We start from the raw sequence: 16,495 nt of genomic DNA, 5'->3' as shown, positions 1-16,495 counted from the left end.
CAGGTCAGGGGTCAATGTGGTAGATCTCAAATAGAGAGACAATGTCTAGTCAATGTGGTAGATCTCAAATAGAGAGACAGACGGGTGCTTGGTCGTTACCTTGATAGTGTAGTTGAAGTAGTTGGCTGACTGCATGAATCGGAGATAACCATCTGTTTCCTGTGTGGCAACAGTTAGGACCAACAACTTCTCTGGAAAGAAAATGAAAATAAACATTGAACCAGATCAATAGATGTATAATCATAATCATACCGACAGACATTCATCACGTTTAGTGTTTCGATGTCCGGACATGTCAATGGTTTACCCAATTGCAGGGCAGGCCTTCCGTTCTTACCATAGTGAAATGTTTGGATAAGAAAAAAAAACAATTTTATTGCCCCGACTTCTGGCCTCCATTTAAAGAAACAGCTTCATGAAAATATACATGTTGTTTTATCCCTATAAAGTAGTGGGTATCCCGTTCCTCCCACCATGATCCTAACCAAACCACAGACCTATGTCAACACATTGATGACTGCCTGGTTCAGCACCGCTATAGGATGTCTTCATGTACGGACAGATCAGCTAAATATAACATGGTTCATTTGCATATGAAAGCATATTTCTAGACAGTAGAATTAAAAATGTTAAGATAAACAGTCATGTTTCATTCTTGGGTTGAACTTAAGGGAAGGAACCCAAGTTCCCAGACCTCCATGTCCTCAGAGCTCCATGTCCTCAGACCTCCATGTCCTCAGACCTCCATGTCCTCAGAGCTCCATGTCCTCAGACCTCCATGTCCTCAGAGCTCCATGTTCTCAGACCTCCATGTTCTCCATGTCCTCAGACCTCCATGTTCTCAGACCTCCATGTTCTCAGACCTCCATGTTCTCAGAGCTCCATGTCCTCAGACCTCCATGTTCTCAGACCTCCATGTTCTCAGACCTCCATGTCCTCAGACCTCCATGTCCTCAGACCTCCATGTCCTCAGAGCTCCATGTCCTCAGACCTCCATGTCCTCAGAGCTCCATGTTCTCAGACCTCCATGTTCTCCATGTCCTCAGACCTCTAGGTTCTCAGACCTCCATGTTCTCAGACCTCCATGTCCTCAGACCTCCATGTTCTCAGACCTCCATGTTCCCAGAGCTCCATGTCCTCAGACCTCCATGTCCTCAGAGCTCCATGTCCTCAGAGCTCCATGTTCTCAGAGCTCCATGTTCTCAGACCTCCATGTCCTCAGAGCTCCATGTCCTCAGACCTCCATGTCCTCAGACCTCCATGTCCTCAGAGCTCCATGTTCTCAGACCAGGAACGGGCAGAGGGAAGGAGGGATGAAACCAGGGCTAAGAAGAGGGAGGCTCAGACCGCTATTACATACATTTCCCTCTTGAGGCCATACAGAAATCAGCGTTACAGCCTCATATGAAAACAGATCTGAAACTGGGGAAGGGAGGGAGGTACGGTGGGAGAGAGAGAGAGAGAGGGACATACAGAGGGGAGAGAGTGGGCGAGAGAGAGAGAGAGAGAGAGATAGAGAGCGAGAGAGAGGTACAGGAAGTTTAGCCGGTTAACAGCTCTGATCGTCAATCATCTGTGGGGTTTGCAGAAACAGTCCCAGAGAAATGTTACGAAAACATTCCCTGAGTGGATAGAGCAATGTTCATAATCGCAAATACTGTATTAAAACCCCTGTGTTTCTAGGGGGAAGGGAGAGGGAATCTTAGTGTCACGCCCTGGCCTTAGTTATCTTTCTTGATTATTTTGGTTAGGTCAGGGTGTGACATGGGGGATTTATGTGTTTTTCACCCTGTCTAGGGGTTTTGTATGTTTATGGGGCTGTTTCCTTTCTAGGTAGTTTTGTATGTCTATGGTTGCCTAGATTGGTTCTCAATTAGAGGCAGCTGTCTGTCGTTGACTCTGATTGGGAACCATATTTAGGCAGCCATGTTCTTTGGGTATTTTTGTGGGTGGTTGTCTTCTGTCATTGCACCAGATAGGACTGTTTCGGGTTTTCACATTTGTTGTTTTGTTATGTTGTAGTGTTCTCGTGTATGGTCTTTATTAAACACGTTGAACTCTAACCACGCTGCATTTTGGTCCTCCTCTCCGTCAGCAGAAGAAAGCCGTTACACTTAGTTAGCACATAGATGTGTTACACAACTTTCCAAAACAAAAACACACCAACTGGAACTCAGTGTAAAACATTTTGATAACAGTAAATACACATCACTTTCTGAGAGTTTGTAAAACTACAGTAGGTCGACTTCTGATTAGTAAAGCAAGAAACTAGACAGCCAGACAAGAAACTAGACAGCCAGACAACAAACTAGACAGGCAGAAAACAAACTAGACTGCCAGACAACAAACTAGACAGAGTGTTTGTAAAACTACAGTAGGTCGACTTCTGATTAGTAAAGCAACAAACTAGACAGCCAGACAACAAACTAGACAGCCAGACAACAAACTAGACAGAGTGTTTGTAAAACTACAGTAGGTCGACTTCTGATTAGTAAAGCAACAAACTAGACAGCCAGACAACAAACTAGACAGCCAGACAACAAACTAGACAGCCAGACAACAAACTAGACAGAGTGTTTGTAAAACTACAGTAGGTCGACTTCTGATTAGTAAAGCAAGAAACTAGACTGCCAGACAACAAACTAGACAGCCAGACAACAAACTAGACAGCCAGATAACAAACTAGACAGAGTGTTTGTAAAACTACAGTAGGTCGACTTCTGATTAGTAAAGCAAGAAACGAACAACTGAGAAATAGTTCAAATCATAGGATGTTCATTAGGTCTAGTTTACGTGGAGGAAATTACATTCTCCTTGCGACATCCCCCCCCCCAAAAAAAATGAAGGAGAGCCGCACACTCTAGGAGCTCAGATGCAAAAATATTTATGTCCAATGTTTCGACAGACAAGCTGTCTTCATCAGGGTGCGACATCCTGCCAGCTAAAGTGTCCTCTCAATCTGTAACGTGTAATAAGCTTAAAAACTGTAACGTTAGCTTAATAACTGTCATGTTAGCTTAATAACTGTAACGTTAGCTTAATAACTGTCATGTTAGCTTAATAACTGTCATGTTAGCTTAATAACTGTCATGTTAGCTTAATAACTGTCATGTTAGCTTAATAACTGTCATGTTAGATTAATAACTGTCATGTTAGCTAAATAACTGTCATGTTAGCTTAATAACTGTCATATTAGCTTAATAACTGTCACGTTAGCCTAATAACTGTCATGTTAGCCTAATAACTGTCATGTTAGCTTAATAACTGTCATGTTAGCTTAATAACTGTCATGTTAGCCTAATAACTGTCATGTTAGCCTAATAACTGTCATGTTAGCCTAATAACTGTCATGTTAGCTTAATAACTGTCATGTTAGCTTAATAACTGTCATGTTAGCTTTGATGGCTAATATGTGCAGAAATACCAAACCAAATTGCAGCCAGTAACGCAAACTGAAAGATACCTTTCTGGTCTTATACCAAGACAAATTGATTTAGTCTGGAGATTCAGAAAATCCAAACTCAGGACTCAATATCAATGATAATCAAATCCCCTGTCCCCCCTCCCACACCTCCATCACAGTGCAAAGTTCATTGATGTTAATTTCCCCCAACTGGTTCCTCAGCAATTCCCTCACCCTGGTCTGGCCTGGTCTACCCAGGTCTGGCCTGGTCTACCTTGGTCTGGCCTGGTCTATGGTGGTCTGGCCTGGTCTACCCTGGTCTGGCCTGGTCTACCTACAATTGTCTTCCCTGGTTTGGCCTGGTCTACCCTGGTTTGGCCTGGTCTACCCTGGTCTGGCCTGGTCTACCTACACTTGTCTTCCCTGGATTGGCCTGGTCTACCCTGGTTTGGCCTGGTCTACCCTGGTCTGTTCTGGTTATGTCTGGCTGTCTAGTCTGTTGTCTGGCTGTCTAGTCTATCATCTTGATGCCTGGTCTGCTTTCTGGCTGTCTAGTCTGTTTGTCTGGAATTCTAGTCTGTTGTCTTAATGTCTAGTCTGCTGTCTGGCTGTCTAGTCTGCTGTCTGGCTGTCTAGGCTGCTGTCTGGCTGTCTAGGCTGCTGTCTGGCTGTCTAGGCTGCTGTCTGGCTGTCTAGGCTGCTGTCTGGCAGTCTAGTCTGTTGTCTGGCTGACTAGTCTGCTGTCTGGCTGTCTAGGCTGCTGTCTGGCTGTCTAGTCTGCTGTCTGTCTAGTCTGTTGCCTGGCTGACTAGTCTGTTGTCTGGCTGACTAGTCTGCTGTCTGGCTGTCTAGTTTGCTGTCTGGCTGTCTAGTCTGTTGTCTGGCTGTCTAGTCTGTTGTCTGGCTGTCTACTCTGTTGTCTGGCTGTCTAGTCTGTTGTCTGGCTGTCTAGTCTGTTGTCTGGCTGTCTAGTTTGTTGTCTGGCTGTCTAGTTTGTTGTCTGGCTGTCTAGTTTGTTTTCTAGCTGTCCGGATGTCTAGCCTGTTGTCTGGCTGTCTAGTCTGTCTAGTCTGTTGTCTGGCTGTCTAGTCTGCTGTCTGGCTGTCTAGTCTGCTGTCTGGCTGTCTAGTCTGTTGTCTAGGATGTCTAGTCTGTTGTCTAGGATGTCTAGTCTATTGTCCGGCTGCCTAGTCTGTCTAGTCTGTTGTCTGGCTGTCTAGTCTGTTGTCTGGCTGTCTACTCTGTTGTCTGGCTGTCTCTGTGTCTGGCTCACTGCTCTGCTCATGTCTTGGCTAGAGAAATGAGGGAGGGAGAGGGGGATGGAGTGGTGGGGGAGTTGGAGTGAGAGGGAGAGCGGGATAGAGTGGTGGGGGAGTTGGAGGGAGAGGGGGATAGAGTGGTGGGGGAGATGGAGGGAGAGGGGGATGGAGTGGTGGGGGAGATGGAGGGAGAGGGGGATGGAGTGGTGGGGGAGATGGAGGGAGAGGGGGATAGAGTGGTGGGGGAGTTGGAGGAAGAGGGGGGAGATGGGGGGAGAGGGGGATGGAGTGGTGGGGGAGTTGGAGGGAGATAGAGTGGTGGGGGAGATGAGGGAGAGGGGGATAGAGTGGTGGGGGAGTTGGAGGGAGATAGAGTGGTGGGGGAGATGGAGGGAGAGGGGGAAAGAGTGGTGGGGGAGTTGGAGGGAGATAGAGTGGTGGGGGAGTTGGAGGGAGATAGAGTGGTGGGGGAGATGGAGGGAGAGGGGGATAGAGTGGTGGGGGAGGAGATGGAGGGAGAGGGGGATAGAGTGGTGGGGGAGATTGAGGGAGAGGGGGATAGAGTGGTGGGGGAGATGGAGGGAGAGGGGGATAGAGTGGTGGGGGAGTTGGAGGGAGAGGGGGGGGATATGGAGGGAGAGGGGGATGGAGTGGTGTGGGAGATGGAGGGAGAGGTGGGTAGAGTGGTGAGGGAGTTGGAGGGAGATAGAGTGGTGGGGGAGATGGAGGGAGAGGGGGATAGAGTGGTGGGGGAGTTGGAGGGAGAGGGGGGATATGGAGGGAGAGGGGGATGGAGTGGTGTGGGAGATGGAGGGAGAGGGGGATAGAGTGGTGGGGGAGTTGGAGGGAGATAGTGGTGGGGGAGATGGAGGGAGATAGAGTGGTGGGGGAGTTGGAGGGAGAGGGGGGAAGAGTGGTGAGGGAGATGGAGGGAGAGGGGGATAGAGTGGTGGGGGAGTTGGAGGGAGATAGAGTGGTGGGGGAGATGGAGGGAGAGGGGGATAGAGTGGTGGGGGAGTTGGAGGGAGATAGAGTGGTGGGGGAGATGGAGGGAGAGGGGGATAGAGTGGTGGGGGAGATGGAGGGAGAGGGGGATAGAGTGGTGGGGGAGATGGAGGGAGAGGGGGATAGAGTGGTGGGGGAGTTGGAGGGAGAGGGGGGGAGATGGAGGGAGAGGGGGATGGAGTGGTGGGGGAGATGGAGGGAGAGGGGGATAGAGTGGTGGGGGAGTTGGAGGGAGGGGGGGGGAGATGGAGGGAGAGGGGGATGGAGTGGTGGGGGAGATGGAGGGAGAGGGGGATAGAGTGGTGGGGGAGTTGGAGGGAGAGGGGGATAGAGTGGTGGGGGAGATGGAGGGAGAGGGGGATAGAGTGGTGGGGGAGATGGAGGGAGAGGGGGATAGAGTGGTGGGGGAGTTGGAGGGAGAGGGGGGGAGATGGAGGGAGAGGGGGATGGAGTGGTGGGGGAGATGGAGGGAGAGGGGGATAGAGTGGTGGGGGAGTTGGAGGGAGGGGGGGGGGTGTGGAGGGAGAGGGGGATGGAGTGGTGGGGGAGATGGAGGGAGAGGGGGATAGAGTGGTGGGGGAGTTGGAGGGAGAGGGGGGGAGATGGAGGGAGAGGGGGATGGAGTGGTGGGGGAGATGGAGGGAGAGGGGGATAGAGTGGTGGGGGAGTTGGAGGGAGGGGGGGGAGATGGAGGGAGAGGGGGATGGAGTGGTGGGGGAGATGGAGGGAGAGGGGGATAGAGTGGTGGGGGAGTTGGAGGGAGAGGGGGATAGAGTGGTGGGGGAGATGGAGGGAGAGGGGGATAGAGTGGTGGGGGAGATGGAGGGAGAGGGGGATAGAGTGGTGGGGGAGTTGGAGGGAGAGGGGGGGAGATGGAGGGAGAGGGGGATGGAGTGGTGGGGGAGATGGAGGGAGAGGGGGATAGAGTGGTGGGGGAGTTGGAGGGAGGGGGGGGGTGTGGAGGGAGAGGGGGATGGAGTGGTGGGGGAGATGGAGGGAGAGGGGGATAGAGTGGTGGGGGAGTTGGAGGGAGAGGGGGGAGATGGAGGGAGAGGGGGATGGAGTGGTGGGGGAGATGGAGGGAGAGGGGGATAGAGTGGTGGGGGAGATGGAGGGAGAGGGGGGAGATGGAGGGAGAGGGGGATGGAGTGGTGGGGGAGATGGAGGGAGAGGGGGATAGAGTGGTGGGGGAGTTGGAGGGAGAGGGGGATAGAGTGTGGGGGAGATGGAGGGAGAGGGGGATGGAGTGGTGGGGGAGATGGAGGGAGAGGGGGATAGAGTGGTGGGGGAGATGGAGGGAGAGGGGGATAGAGTGGTGGGGGAGATGGAGGGAGATAGAGTGGTGGGGGAGTTGGAGGGAGAGGGGGATAGAGTGGTGGGGGAGATGGAGGGAGAGGGGGATAGAGTGGTGGGGGAGTTGGAGGGAGAGGGGGGAGTTGGAGGGAGAGGGGGATAGAGTGGTGGGGGAGATGGAGGGAGAGGGGGATAGAGTGGTGGGGGAGTTGGAGGGAGAGGGGGATAGAGTGGTGGGGGAGATGGAGGGAGAGGGGCATGGAGAAAGTGGAGAGGGGAGTGGAATTTATCTCACATCTGGAATAGCAATCAGTGTGACAGAACAGCTGCTTTGACTGTAACAGGAGAGTTCCTACACGCTCAGTCTTTGTATCCCAGAGGCACAGTAGAGTCCAGGTAACATAGTTTCTTATTCTCTATTGCAAACATGGTAGTACACTAGGACCTACTAGGAACTATCAATCATATTGGGTGGGTTTTATCTACACTGGTTTGTCTTGTTTTACACCTGGGGGAAGAAAACATGAGAATCACACTCCATCAGTAGCATGCCTGTCTGTAAAGACCCCTGTCTGTCTGTATAGACCCCTGCCTGTATGTAAAGACCCCTGTCTGTCTGTAAAGATCCCTGTCTGTCTGTAAAGACCCCTGCCTGTCTGTATAGACCCATGCCTGTCTGTAAAGACCCCTGCCTGTCTATATAGACCCCTGCCTGTATGTAAAGACCCCTGCCTGTCTGTATAAACCCCTGCCTGTCTGTACAGACCCCTGTATGTCTGCAAAGACCCCTGTCTGTCTGTAAAGACCCCTGCCTGTATGTAAAGACCCCTGTCTGTCTGTAAAGACCCCTGCCTGTCTGTAAAGACCCCTGCCTGTCTGTAAAGACCCCTGCCTGTCTGTATAGACCCCTGCCTGTATGTAAAGATCCCTGCCTGTCTGTATAGACCCCTGTCTGTCTGTAAAGACCCCTGTCTGTCTGTAAAGACCCCTGTCTGTCTGTAAAGAACCCTGCCTGTCTGTATAGATCCCTGCCTGTATGTAAAGACCCCTGCCTCTCTGTATAGACCCCTGCCTGTATGTAAAGACCCCTGCCTGTCTGTATAGACCCCTGCCTGTATGTAAAGACCCCTGCCTGTCTGTATAGACCCCTGCCTGTATGGAAAGACCCCTGTCTGTCTGTAAAGACCCCTGCCTGTCTGTAAAGACCCCTGCCTGTCTGTATAGACCCCTGCCTGTCTGTATAGACCCCTGTCTGTCTGTATAGACCCCTGTCTGTCTGTAAAGACCCCTGTCTGTCTGTAAAGACCCCTGTCTGTCTGTAAAGACCCCTGTCTGTCTGTAAAGACCCCTGCCTGTATGTAAAGACCCCTGCCTGTCTGTAAAGACCCATGCCTGTCTGTAAAAACCCCTGCCTGTCTGTATAGACCCCTGCCTGTCTGTAAAGACCCATGCCTGTCTGTAAAAACCCCTGCCTGTCTGTATAGACCCCTGCCTGTATGTAAAGACCCCTGCCTGTCTGTATAGACCCCTGCCTGTATGTAAAGACCCCTGCCTGTCTGCAAAGACCCCTGCCTGTCTGTAAAGACCCCTGCCTGTCTGTAAAGACCCTGTATGTCTGTAAAGACCCCTGCCTGTCTGTAAAGACCCATGCCTGTCTGTAAAAACCCCTGCCTGTCTGTATAGACCCCTGCCTGTCTGTAAAGACCCCTGCCTGTCTGTAAAGACCCCTGCCTGTCTGTAAAGACCCTGTATGTCTGTAAAGACCCCTGCCTGTCTGTAAAGACCCATGCCTGTCTGTAAAAACCCCTGCCTGTCTGTATAGACCCCTGTCTGTCTGTAAAGACCCCTGTCTGTCTGTAAAGACTCCCTGTCTGTCTGTAAAGACCCCCTGTCTGTCTGTAAAGACCCCCTGTCTGTCTGTAAAGACCCCTGTCTGTCTGTATCCACACACTACCAACTGCTATTTTTTTTCTCTCACAAAAGTAGCACGCTGGGCCTTTACAAGTCCCTTGTTAGTGGACTGATATAGCCGTCTGTAGTGCAGGCTAGAGGGGAAGAGGGGAAGAGGTAACAGGGATTCCTGTTTCCTGGCTGTTGGAACATCTACAGTAATCAATAAACGAGAACCTAGATCCCCAACGAGGGGGGGAGAAGAGAGAGAGAGAGAAAGAGAGAGAGAGAGAGAGAGAGAGAGAGAGAGAGAGAGAGAGAGAGAGAGAGAGAGAAGGCAGAGGGAGAGAGAGAGAGAGAAGGCAGAGGGAGAGAGAGAGAGAGAAGGCAGGGGGAGAGAACGCAGGGGGAGAGAGAGAGAGAGAAGGCAGGGGGAGAGAAGGCAGGGGGAGAGAGAGAGAGAGAAGGCAGGGGGAGAGAGAGAGAGAGAAGGCAGGGGGAGAGAGAGAGAGAAAGTGAGATGAGGGAGTTTTTTGTCTTCATCCCTCTCTTGTCTTCATTTCTCCCTCATGTTCTTATGAGCCCTGGGTGGGAGTGGAGAACACCACTGCTCCCTTCAAAGCTCCACAGAGGCAAGGCAGAGAGAGTGTCTGTTTTACTGTCTTGACTCCATTCAAAGGTCCACTGAGGCAAGACAGAGAGAGTGTCTGTTTCACTGTCCTGACTCCCTTCAAAGGTCCACTGAGGCAAGACAGAGAGAGTGTCTGTTTCACTGTCCTGACTCCCTTCAAAGGTCCACAGAGGCAAGGCAGAGAGAGTGACTGTTGAACAGGGAAGATGACATCATCCTCCTTCCAGTAGAGGAAGGAATCCCTGGACAGGACCAGCCTGACATTCCACCCCGCTTACAAAATGGTCTGGTGTGTGTGTGTCAGGGAGATTCAGGGGTACTCCACCCTCCAAGCCAAAAACAGTATTCTTCTGAAATGGAATGTTGTTGTTTTTATAAAGTGCACTACTTTTGACCAGGGCCCATCCCATAGTGCACTACTTTTGACCAGGGCCCATCCCATAGTGCACTACTTTTGACCAGGGCCCATCCCATAGTGCACTACTTTTGACCAGGACCCATCCCATAGTGCACTACTTTTGACCAGGGCCCATCCCATAGTGCACTACTTTGGACCAGGGCCCATCCCATAGTGCACTACTTTAGACCAGGGCCCATCCCATAGTGCACTACTTTTGACCAGGGCCCATGGAGATCTGTACTAGTAGAAGGAAACATAGGACAACATCCCAGCCTCTAGTGGGAGGACAACATCCCAGCCTCTAGTGGGAGGACAACATCCCAGCCTCTATTGGGAGGACAACATCCCAGCCTCTAGTGGGAGGACAACATCCCAGCCTCTATTGGGAGGACAACATCCCAGCCTCTAGTAGGAGGACAACATCCCAGCCTCTAACGGGAGGACAACATCCCAGCCTCTAGCGGGAGGACAACATCCCAATCTCTAGCGGGAGGACAACATCCCAGCCTCTAGCGGGAGGACAACATCCCAGCCTCTAGCGGGAGGACAACATCCCAGCCTCTAGCGGGAGGACAACATCCCACTCTCTAGCGGGAGGACAACATCCCAGCTTCTAGCGGGAGGACAACATCCCAGCCTCTAGTAGGAGGACAACATCCCAGCCTCTAACGGGAGGACAACATCCCAGCCTCTAGCGGGAGGACAACATCCCAATCTCTAGCGGGAGGACAACATCCCAGCCTCTAGTAGGAGGACAACATCCCAGCCTCTAGCGGGAGGACAACATCCCAGCCTCTAGCGGGAGGACAACATCCCACTCTCTAGCGGGAGGACAACATCCCAGCTTCTAGCGGGAGGACAACATCCCAGCCTCTATTGGGAGGACAACATCCCAGCCTCTACCGGGAGAACAACATCCCAGTCTCTAGCGGGAGGACAACATCCCAGACTCTAGCGGGAGGACAACATCCCAGCCTCTAGTGGGAGAACAACATCCCAGCCTCTAGCGGGAGGACAACATCCCATCCTCTAGTGGGAGGACAACATCCCAGCCTCTAGTGGGAGGACAACATCCCAGCCTCTATTGGGAGGACAACATCCTAGCCTCTATTGGGAGGACAACATCCCAGCCTCTATTGGGAGGACAACATCCCAGCCTCTAGTGGGAGGACAACATCCCAGCCTCTAACGGGAGGACAACATCCCAGCCTCTAGCGGGAGGACAACATCCCAATCTCTAGCGGGAGGACAACATCCCAGCCTCTAGCGGGAGGACAACATCCCAGCCTCTAGCGGGAGGACAACATCCCAGCCTCTAGCGGGAGGACAACATCCCACTCTCTAGCGGGAGGACAACATCCCAGCTTCTAGCGGGAGGACAACATCCCAGCCTCTATTGGGAGGACAACATCCCAGCCTCTACCGGGAGAACAACATCCCAGTCTCTAGCGGGAGGACAACATCCCAGACTCTAGCAGGAGGACAACATCCCAGCCTCTAGCGGGAGGACAACATCCCAGCCTCTAGCGGGAGGACAACATCCCAGCCTCTAGTGGGAGAACAACATCCCAGCCTCTAGCGGGAGGACAACATCCCATCCTCTAGTGGGAGGACAACATCCCAGCCTCTAGCGGGAGGACAACATCCCAGCCTCTAGCGGGAGGACAACATCCCAGCTTCTAGCGGGAGGACAACATCCCAGCCTCTAGCGGGAGGACAACATCCCAGCCTCTAGTGGGAGGACAACATCCCAGCCTCTAGCGGGAGGACAACATCCCAGCCTCTATTGGGAGGACAACATCCCAGCCTCTATTGGGAGGACAACATCCCAGCCTCTAGTGGGAGGACAACATCCCAGCCTCTAGCGTGAGGACAACATCCCAGCCTCTAGCGGGAGGACAACATCCCAGCTTCTAGCGGGAGGACAACATCCCAGCCTCTAGCGGGAGGACAACATCCCAGCCTCTAGTGGGAGGACAACATCCCAGCCTCTAGCGGGTGGACAACATCCCAGCGGTCACCTAGAAGGCTCACTTGTGAATGTACTACTTGAGGCAGCTGAAAAAACTACATCTCCCAGTCAATCCTGATCCGGTTTTACACATCAATCACTGAGTCCATCCTCACCACATCCATCAACGTCTGGTTTGAGTCTGCATCTGCCCACTGTATGTATACCCTACAACTACTGTATATAAACTGTGTACCTCCAGTATATCAACCGTATACCCACTGTCTATCAACCATATGCCCACTGTAAATCAACTGTAAACCCACTCTATATCAACCATACACCACATGTGCATCAATTCATTGTCTATGCTCAATCTACCTAGTTGTATACAATGTATGTAAATGTTGTTTAAACTCTGTGGTCTGTATTATGTCGCTAAGAGTTGTCTATCACTAGCAGCACCATATCACCAGGTATCATTCTGAGTATGTTGTCTAGCAGCACCATATCACCAGGTAACATTCTGAGTATGTTGTCTATCACTAGCAGCACCATATCACCAGGTAACATTCTGAGTATGTTGTCTATCACTAGCAGCACCATATCACCAGGTATCATTCTGAGTATGTTGTCTATCACTAACAGCACCATATCACCAGGTAACATTCTGAGTATGTTGTCTAGCAGCACCATATCACCAGGTAACAATCTGAGTATGTTGTCTAGCAGCACCATATCACCAGGTAACATTCTGAGTATGTTGTCTAGCAGCACCATATCACCAGGTATCATTCTGAGTATGTTGTCTATCACTAACAGCACCATATCACCAGGTATCATTCAGAATATGTTGTCTAGCAGCACCATATCACCAGGTAACATTCTGAGTATGTTGTCTATCACTAGCAGCACCATATCACCAGGTAACATTCTGAGTATGTTATCACTAGCAGCACCATATCACCAGGTAACATTCTGAGTATGTTGTCTATCACTAACAGCACCATATCACCAGGTAACATTCTGAGTATGTTGTCTATCACTAGCAGCACCATATCACCAGGTAACATTCTGAGTATGTTGTCTATCACTAGCAGCACCATATCACCAGGTAACATTCTGAGTCTGTTGTCTATCACTAGCAGCACCATGTCACCAGGTAACATTCTGAGTATGTTGTCTATCACTAGCAGCACCATGTCACCAGGTAACATTCTGAGTATGTTGTCTATCACTAGCAGCACCATATCACCAGGTAACAATCTGAGTATGTTGTCTATCACTAACAGCACCATATCACCAGGTATCATTCAGAATATGTTGTCTAGCAGCACCATATCACCAGGTAACATTCTGAGTATGTTGTCTAGCAGCACCATATCACCAGGTATCATTCTGAATATGTTGTCTAGCAGCACTATATCACCAGTTAACATTCTGAGTATGTTGTCTATCAGCAGCATATCACCAGGTAACACTGAGTATGTTGTCTAGCAGCACCATATCACCAGGTAACATACTGAGGATGTTGTCTAGCAGCACCATATCACCAGGTAACACTGAGTATGTTGTCTAACAGCACCATATCACCAGGTAACATTCTGAGTATGTTGTCTAGCAGCACCACATCACCAGGTAACATTCTGAGTATGTTGTCTAGCAGCACTATATCACCAGGTAACATTCTGAGTATGTTGTCTATCACTAGCAGCACCATATCACCAGGTAACATTCTGGGTATGTTGTCTAGCAGCACCATATCACCAGGTAACAATCTGAGAATGTTGTCTAGCATCACCATGTCACCAGGTAACATTCTGAGTATGTTGTCTAGCAGCACCATATCACCAGGTAACATTCTGAGTATGTTGTCTATCACTAACAGCACCATATCACCAGGTAACATTCTGAGTATGTTGTCTATCACTAACAGCACCATATCTCCAGGTAACATTCTGAGTGTGTTGTCTAGCAGCACCATATCACCAGGTAACATTCTGAGTATGTTGTCTATCACTAGCAGCACCATAACACCAGGTAACATTCTGAGTATGTTGTCTAGCAGCACCATATCACCAGGTAACATTCTGATTATGTTGTCTAGCAGCACCATATCACCAGGTAACATTCTGAGTATGTTGTCTATCACTAGCAGCACCATAACACCAGGTAACACTGAGTATGTTGTCTATCACTAGCAGCACCATATCACCAGGTAACACTGAGTATGTTGTCTATCACTAACAGCACCATATCACCAGGTAACATTCTGAGTATGTTGTCTATCACTAACAGCACCATATCACCAGGTAACATTCTGAGTATGTTGTCTATCACTAACAGCACCATATCACCAGGTATCATTCTGAGTATGTTGTCTATCACTAGCAGCACCATATCACCAGGTATCATTCTGAGTATGTTGTCTATCACTAGCAGCACCATATCACCAGGTATCATTCTGAGTATGTTGTCTATCACTAGCAGCACCATATCACCAGGTAACATTCTGAGTATGTTGTCTATCACTAGCAGCACCATATCACCAGGTAACAATCTGATTCTGAATAGGGTGCATTTCAGACACAATCCAATACCCTTCAGCACAATACTAAAAGACTGTGACCTGGGGTTGACATTTCCCCACCCTCTCACCTTGCCATAAACCAGTCATCCACAGAGTAACCACCTCTATTACTATTACCCCTGGACCTAGACAGACTAACCACCTCTTTTACCCCTGGGCCTAGACAGACTAACCACCTCTATTACCTCTGGGCCTAGACAGACTAACCACCTCTATAACCTCTGAGCCCAGAGAGACTAACCACCTCTATTACTATTGCCCCTGGACCTAGACAGACTAACCACCTCTATTACCCCTGGGCCCAGACGGACTAACCACCTCTATTACCCCTGGGCCTAGACAGACTAACCACCTCTACTACCTCTGGGTCTAGACAGACTAACCATCTTTATTACCCCTGGGCCTAGACCGACTAACCACCTCTATTACCTCTGGGCTCAGACACGCTAACCACCTCTATTACCCCTGGGGCCAGACACACTAGCCACCTCTATTACCCCTGGGCCCAGACAGACTAACCAACTCTATTACTATCACCCCTGGGCCCAGACAGACTAACCACCTCTATTACCCCTGGGCCCAGACAGACTAACCACCTCTATTACCCCTGGGCCTAGACAGACAAACCACCTCTATTACCCCTGGGCCCAGACACACTAACAACCTCTATTACCCCTGGGCCTAGACAGACTAACCACCTCTATTACTATCTCCCCTGGGCAAAGAGAGACTAACCACCTCTATTACCCCTGGGCCCAGACACACTAACCACCTCTATTACCCCTGGGCCCAGACACACTAACCACCTCTATTACTATTACCCCTGTGCCCAGACACACAAACCACTTCTATTACCCCTGGGCCCAGACACACTAACCACCTCTATTACCCCTGGGCCCAGAGAGACTAACCACCTCTATTACCCCTGGGCCTAGACAGACTAACCACCTCTACTACCTCTGGGTCTAGACAGACTAACCACCTCTATTACCCCTGGGCCTAGACCGACTAACCACCTCTATTACCACTGGGCTCAGACACGCTAACAACCTCTATTACCCCTGGGACCAGACAGACTAACCACCTCTATTACCCCTGGGCCCAGACAGACTAACCAACTCTATTACTATCACCCTTGGGCCCAGACAGACTAACCACCTCTATTACCCCTGGGCCTAGACAGACTAACCACCTCTATTACCCCTGGGCCAAGACAGACTATCCACCTCTATTACCCCTGGGCCTAGACAGACAAACCACCTCTATTACCCCTGGGCCCAGACACACTAACCACCTCTATTACACCTGGGCCTAGACAGACTAACCACCTCTATTACTATCTCCCCTGGGCCCAGACAGACTAACCACCTCTATTACTATTACCCTTGGGCCCAGACACACTAACCACCTCTATTACCCCTGGGCCCAGACACACTAACCACCTCTATTACCTCTTGGCCCAGACAGACTAACCACCTCTATTACCCCTGGGCCCAGACACAATAACCACCTCTATTACCCCTGGGCCCAGACACACTAACCACCTCTATTACCCCTGGGCCTAGACAGACTTACCAACTATATTACCCATGGACCCAGACAGACTAAACACCTCTATTACTATTACCCCTGGGCCCAGACACTCTAACCACCTCTATTACCCCTGGGCCTAGACAGACTAACCACCTCTACTACCTCTGGGTCTAGACAGACTAACCACCTCTATTACCCCTGGGCCTAGACCGACTAACCACCTCTATTACCTCTGGGCTCAGACACGCTAAACACCTCTATTACCCCTGGGACCAGACAGACTAACCACCTCTATCACCCCTGGGCCCAGACAGACTAACCAACTCTATTACTATCACCCCTGGGCCCAGACAGACTAACCACCTCTATTACCCCTGGGCCTAGACAGACTAACCACCTCTATTACCCCTGGGCCCAGACAGACTAACCACCTCTATTACCCCTGGGCCTAGACAGACAAACCACCTCTATTACCCCTGGGCCCAGACACACTAACCACCTCTATTACACCTGGGCCTAGACAGACTAACCACCTCTATT

The 16,495-nt window shown here is 50.6% G+C and overlaps 1 protein-coding gene across 2 annotated transcripts in view; it reads right to left on the bottom strand.

The window, feature by feature from the left end:
* The window catches only part of LOC110490878 (procollagen-lysine,2-oxoglutarate 5-dioxygenase 2), a 124,828-nt gene that overhangs the window by 75,659 nt on the left and 32,674 nt on the right, over positions 1 to 16,495 (bottom strand). For both annotated transcript variants that reach the window (XM_036945650.1, XM_036945652.1), the window contains exon 2: positions 100 to 191. In XM_036945650.1, the coding sequence (XP_036801545.1) occupies positions 100 to 191 (92 nt within the window). The remainder of the gene's footprint in view (positions 1 to 99; positions 192 to 16,495) is intronic.

Source organism: Oncorhynchus mykiss, chromosome 15 (genome assembly GCF_013265735.2).
Source record: "Oncorhynchus mykiss isolate Arlee chromosome 15, USDA_OmykA_1.1, whole genome shotgun sequence".
In the NCBI taxonomy this organism is placed as follows: domain Eukaryota; kingdom Metazoa; phylum Chordata; class Actinopteri; order Salmoniformes; family Salmonidae; genus Oncorhynchus; species Oncorhynchus mykiss.
Note: the sequence above shows the minus strand (reverse complement) of the source record. Positions and strands in the feature narration are given on the sequence as shown.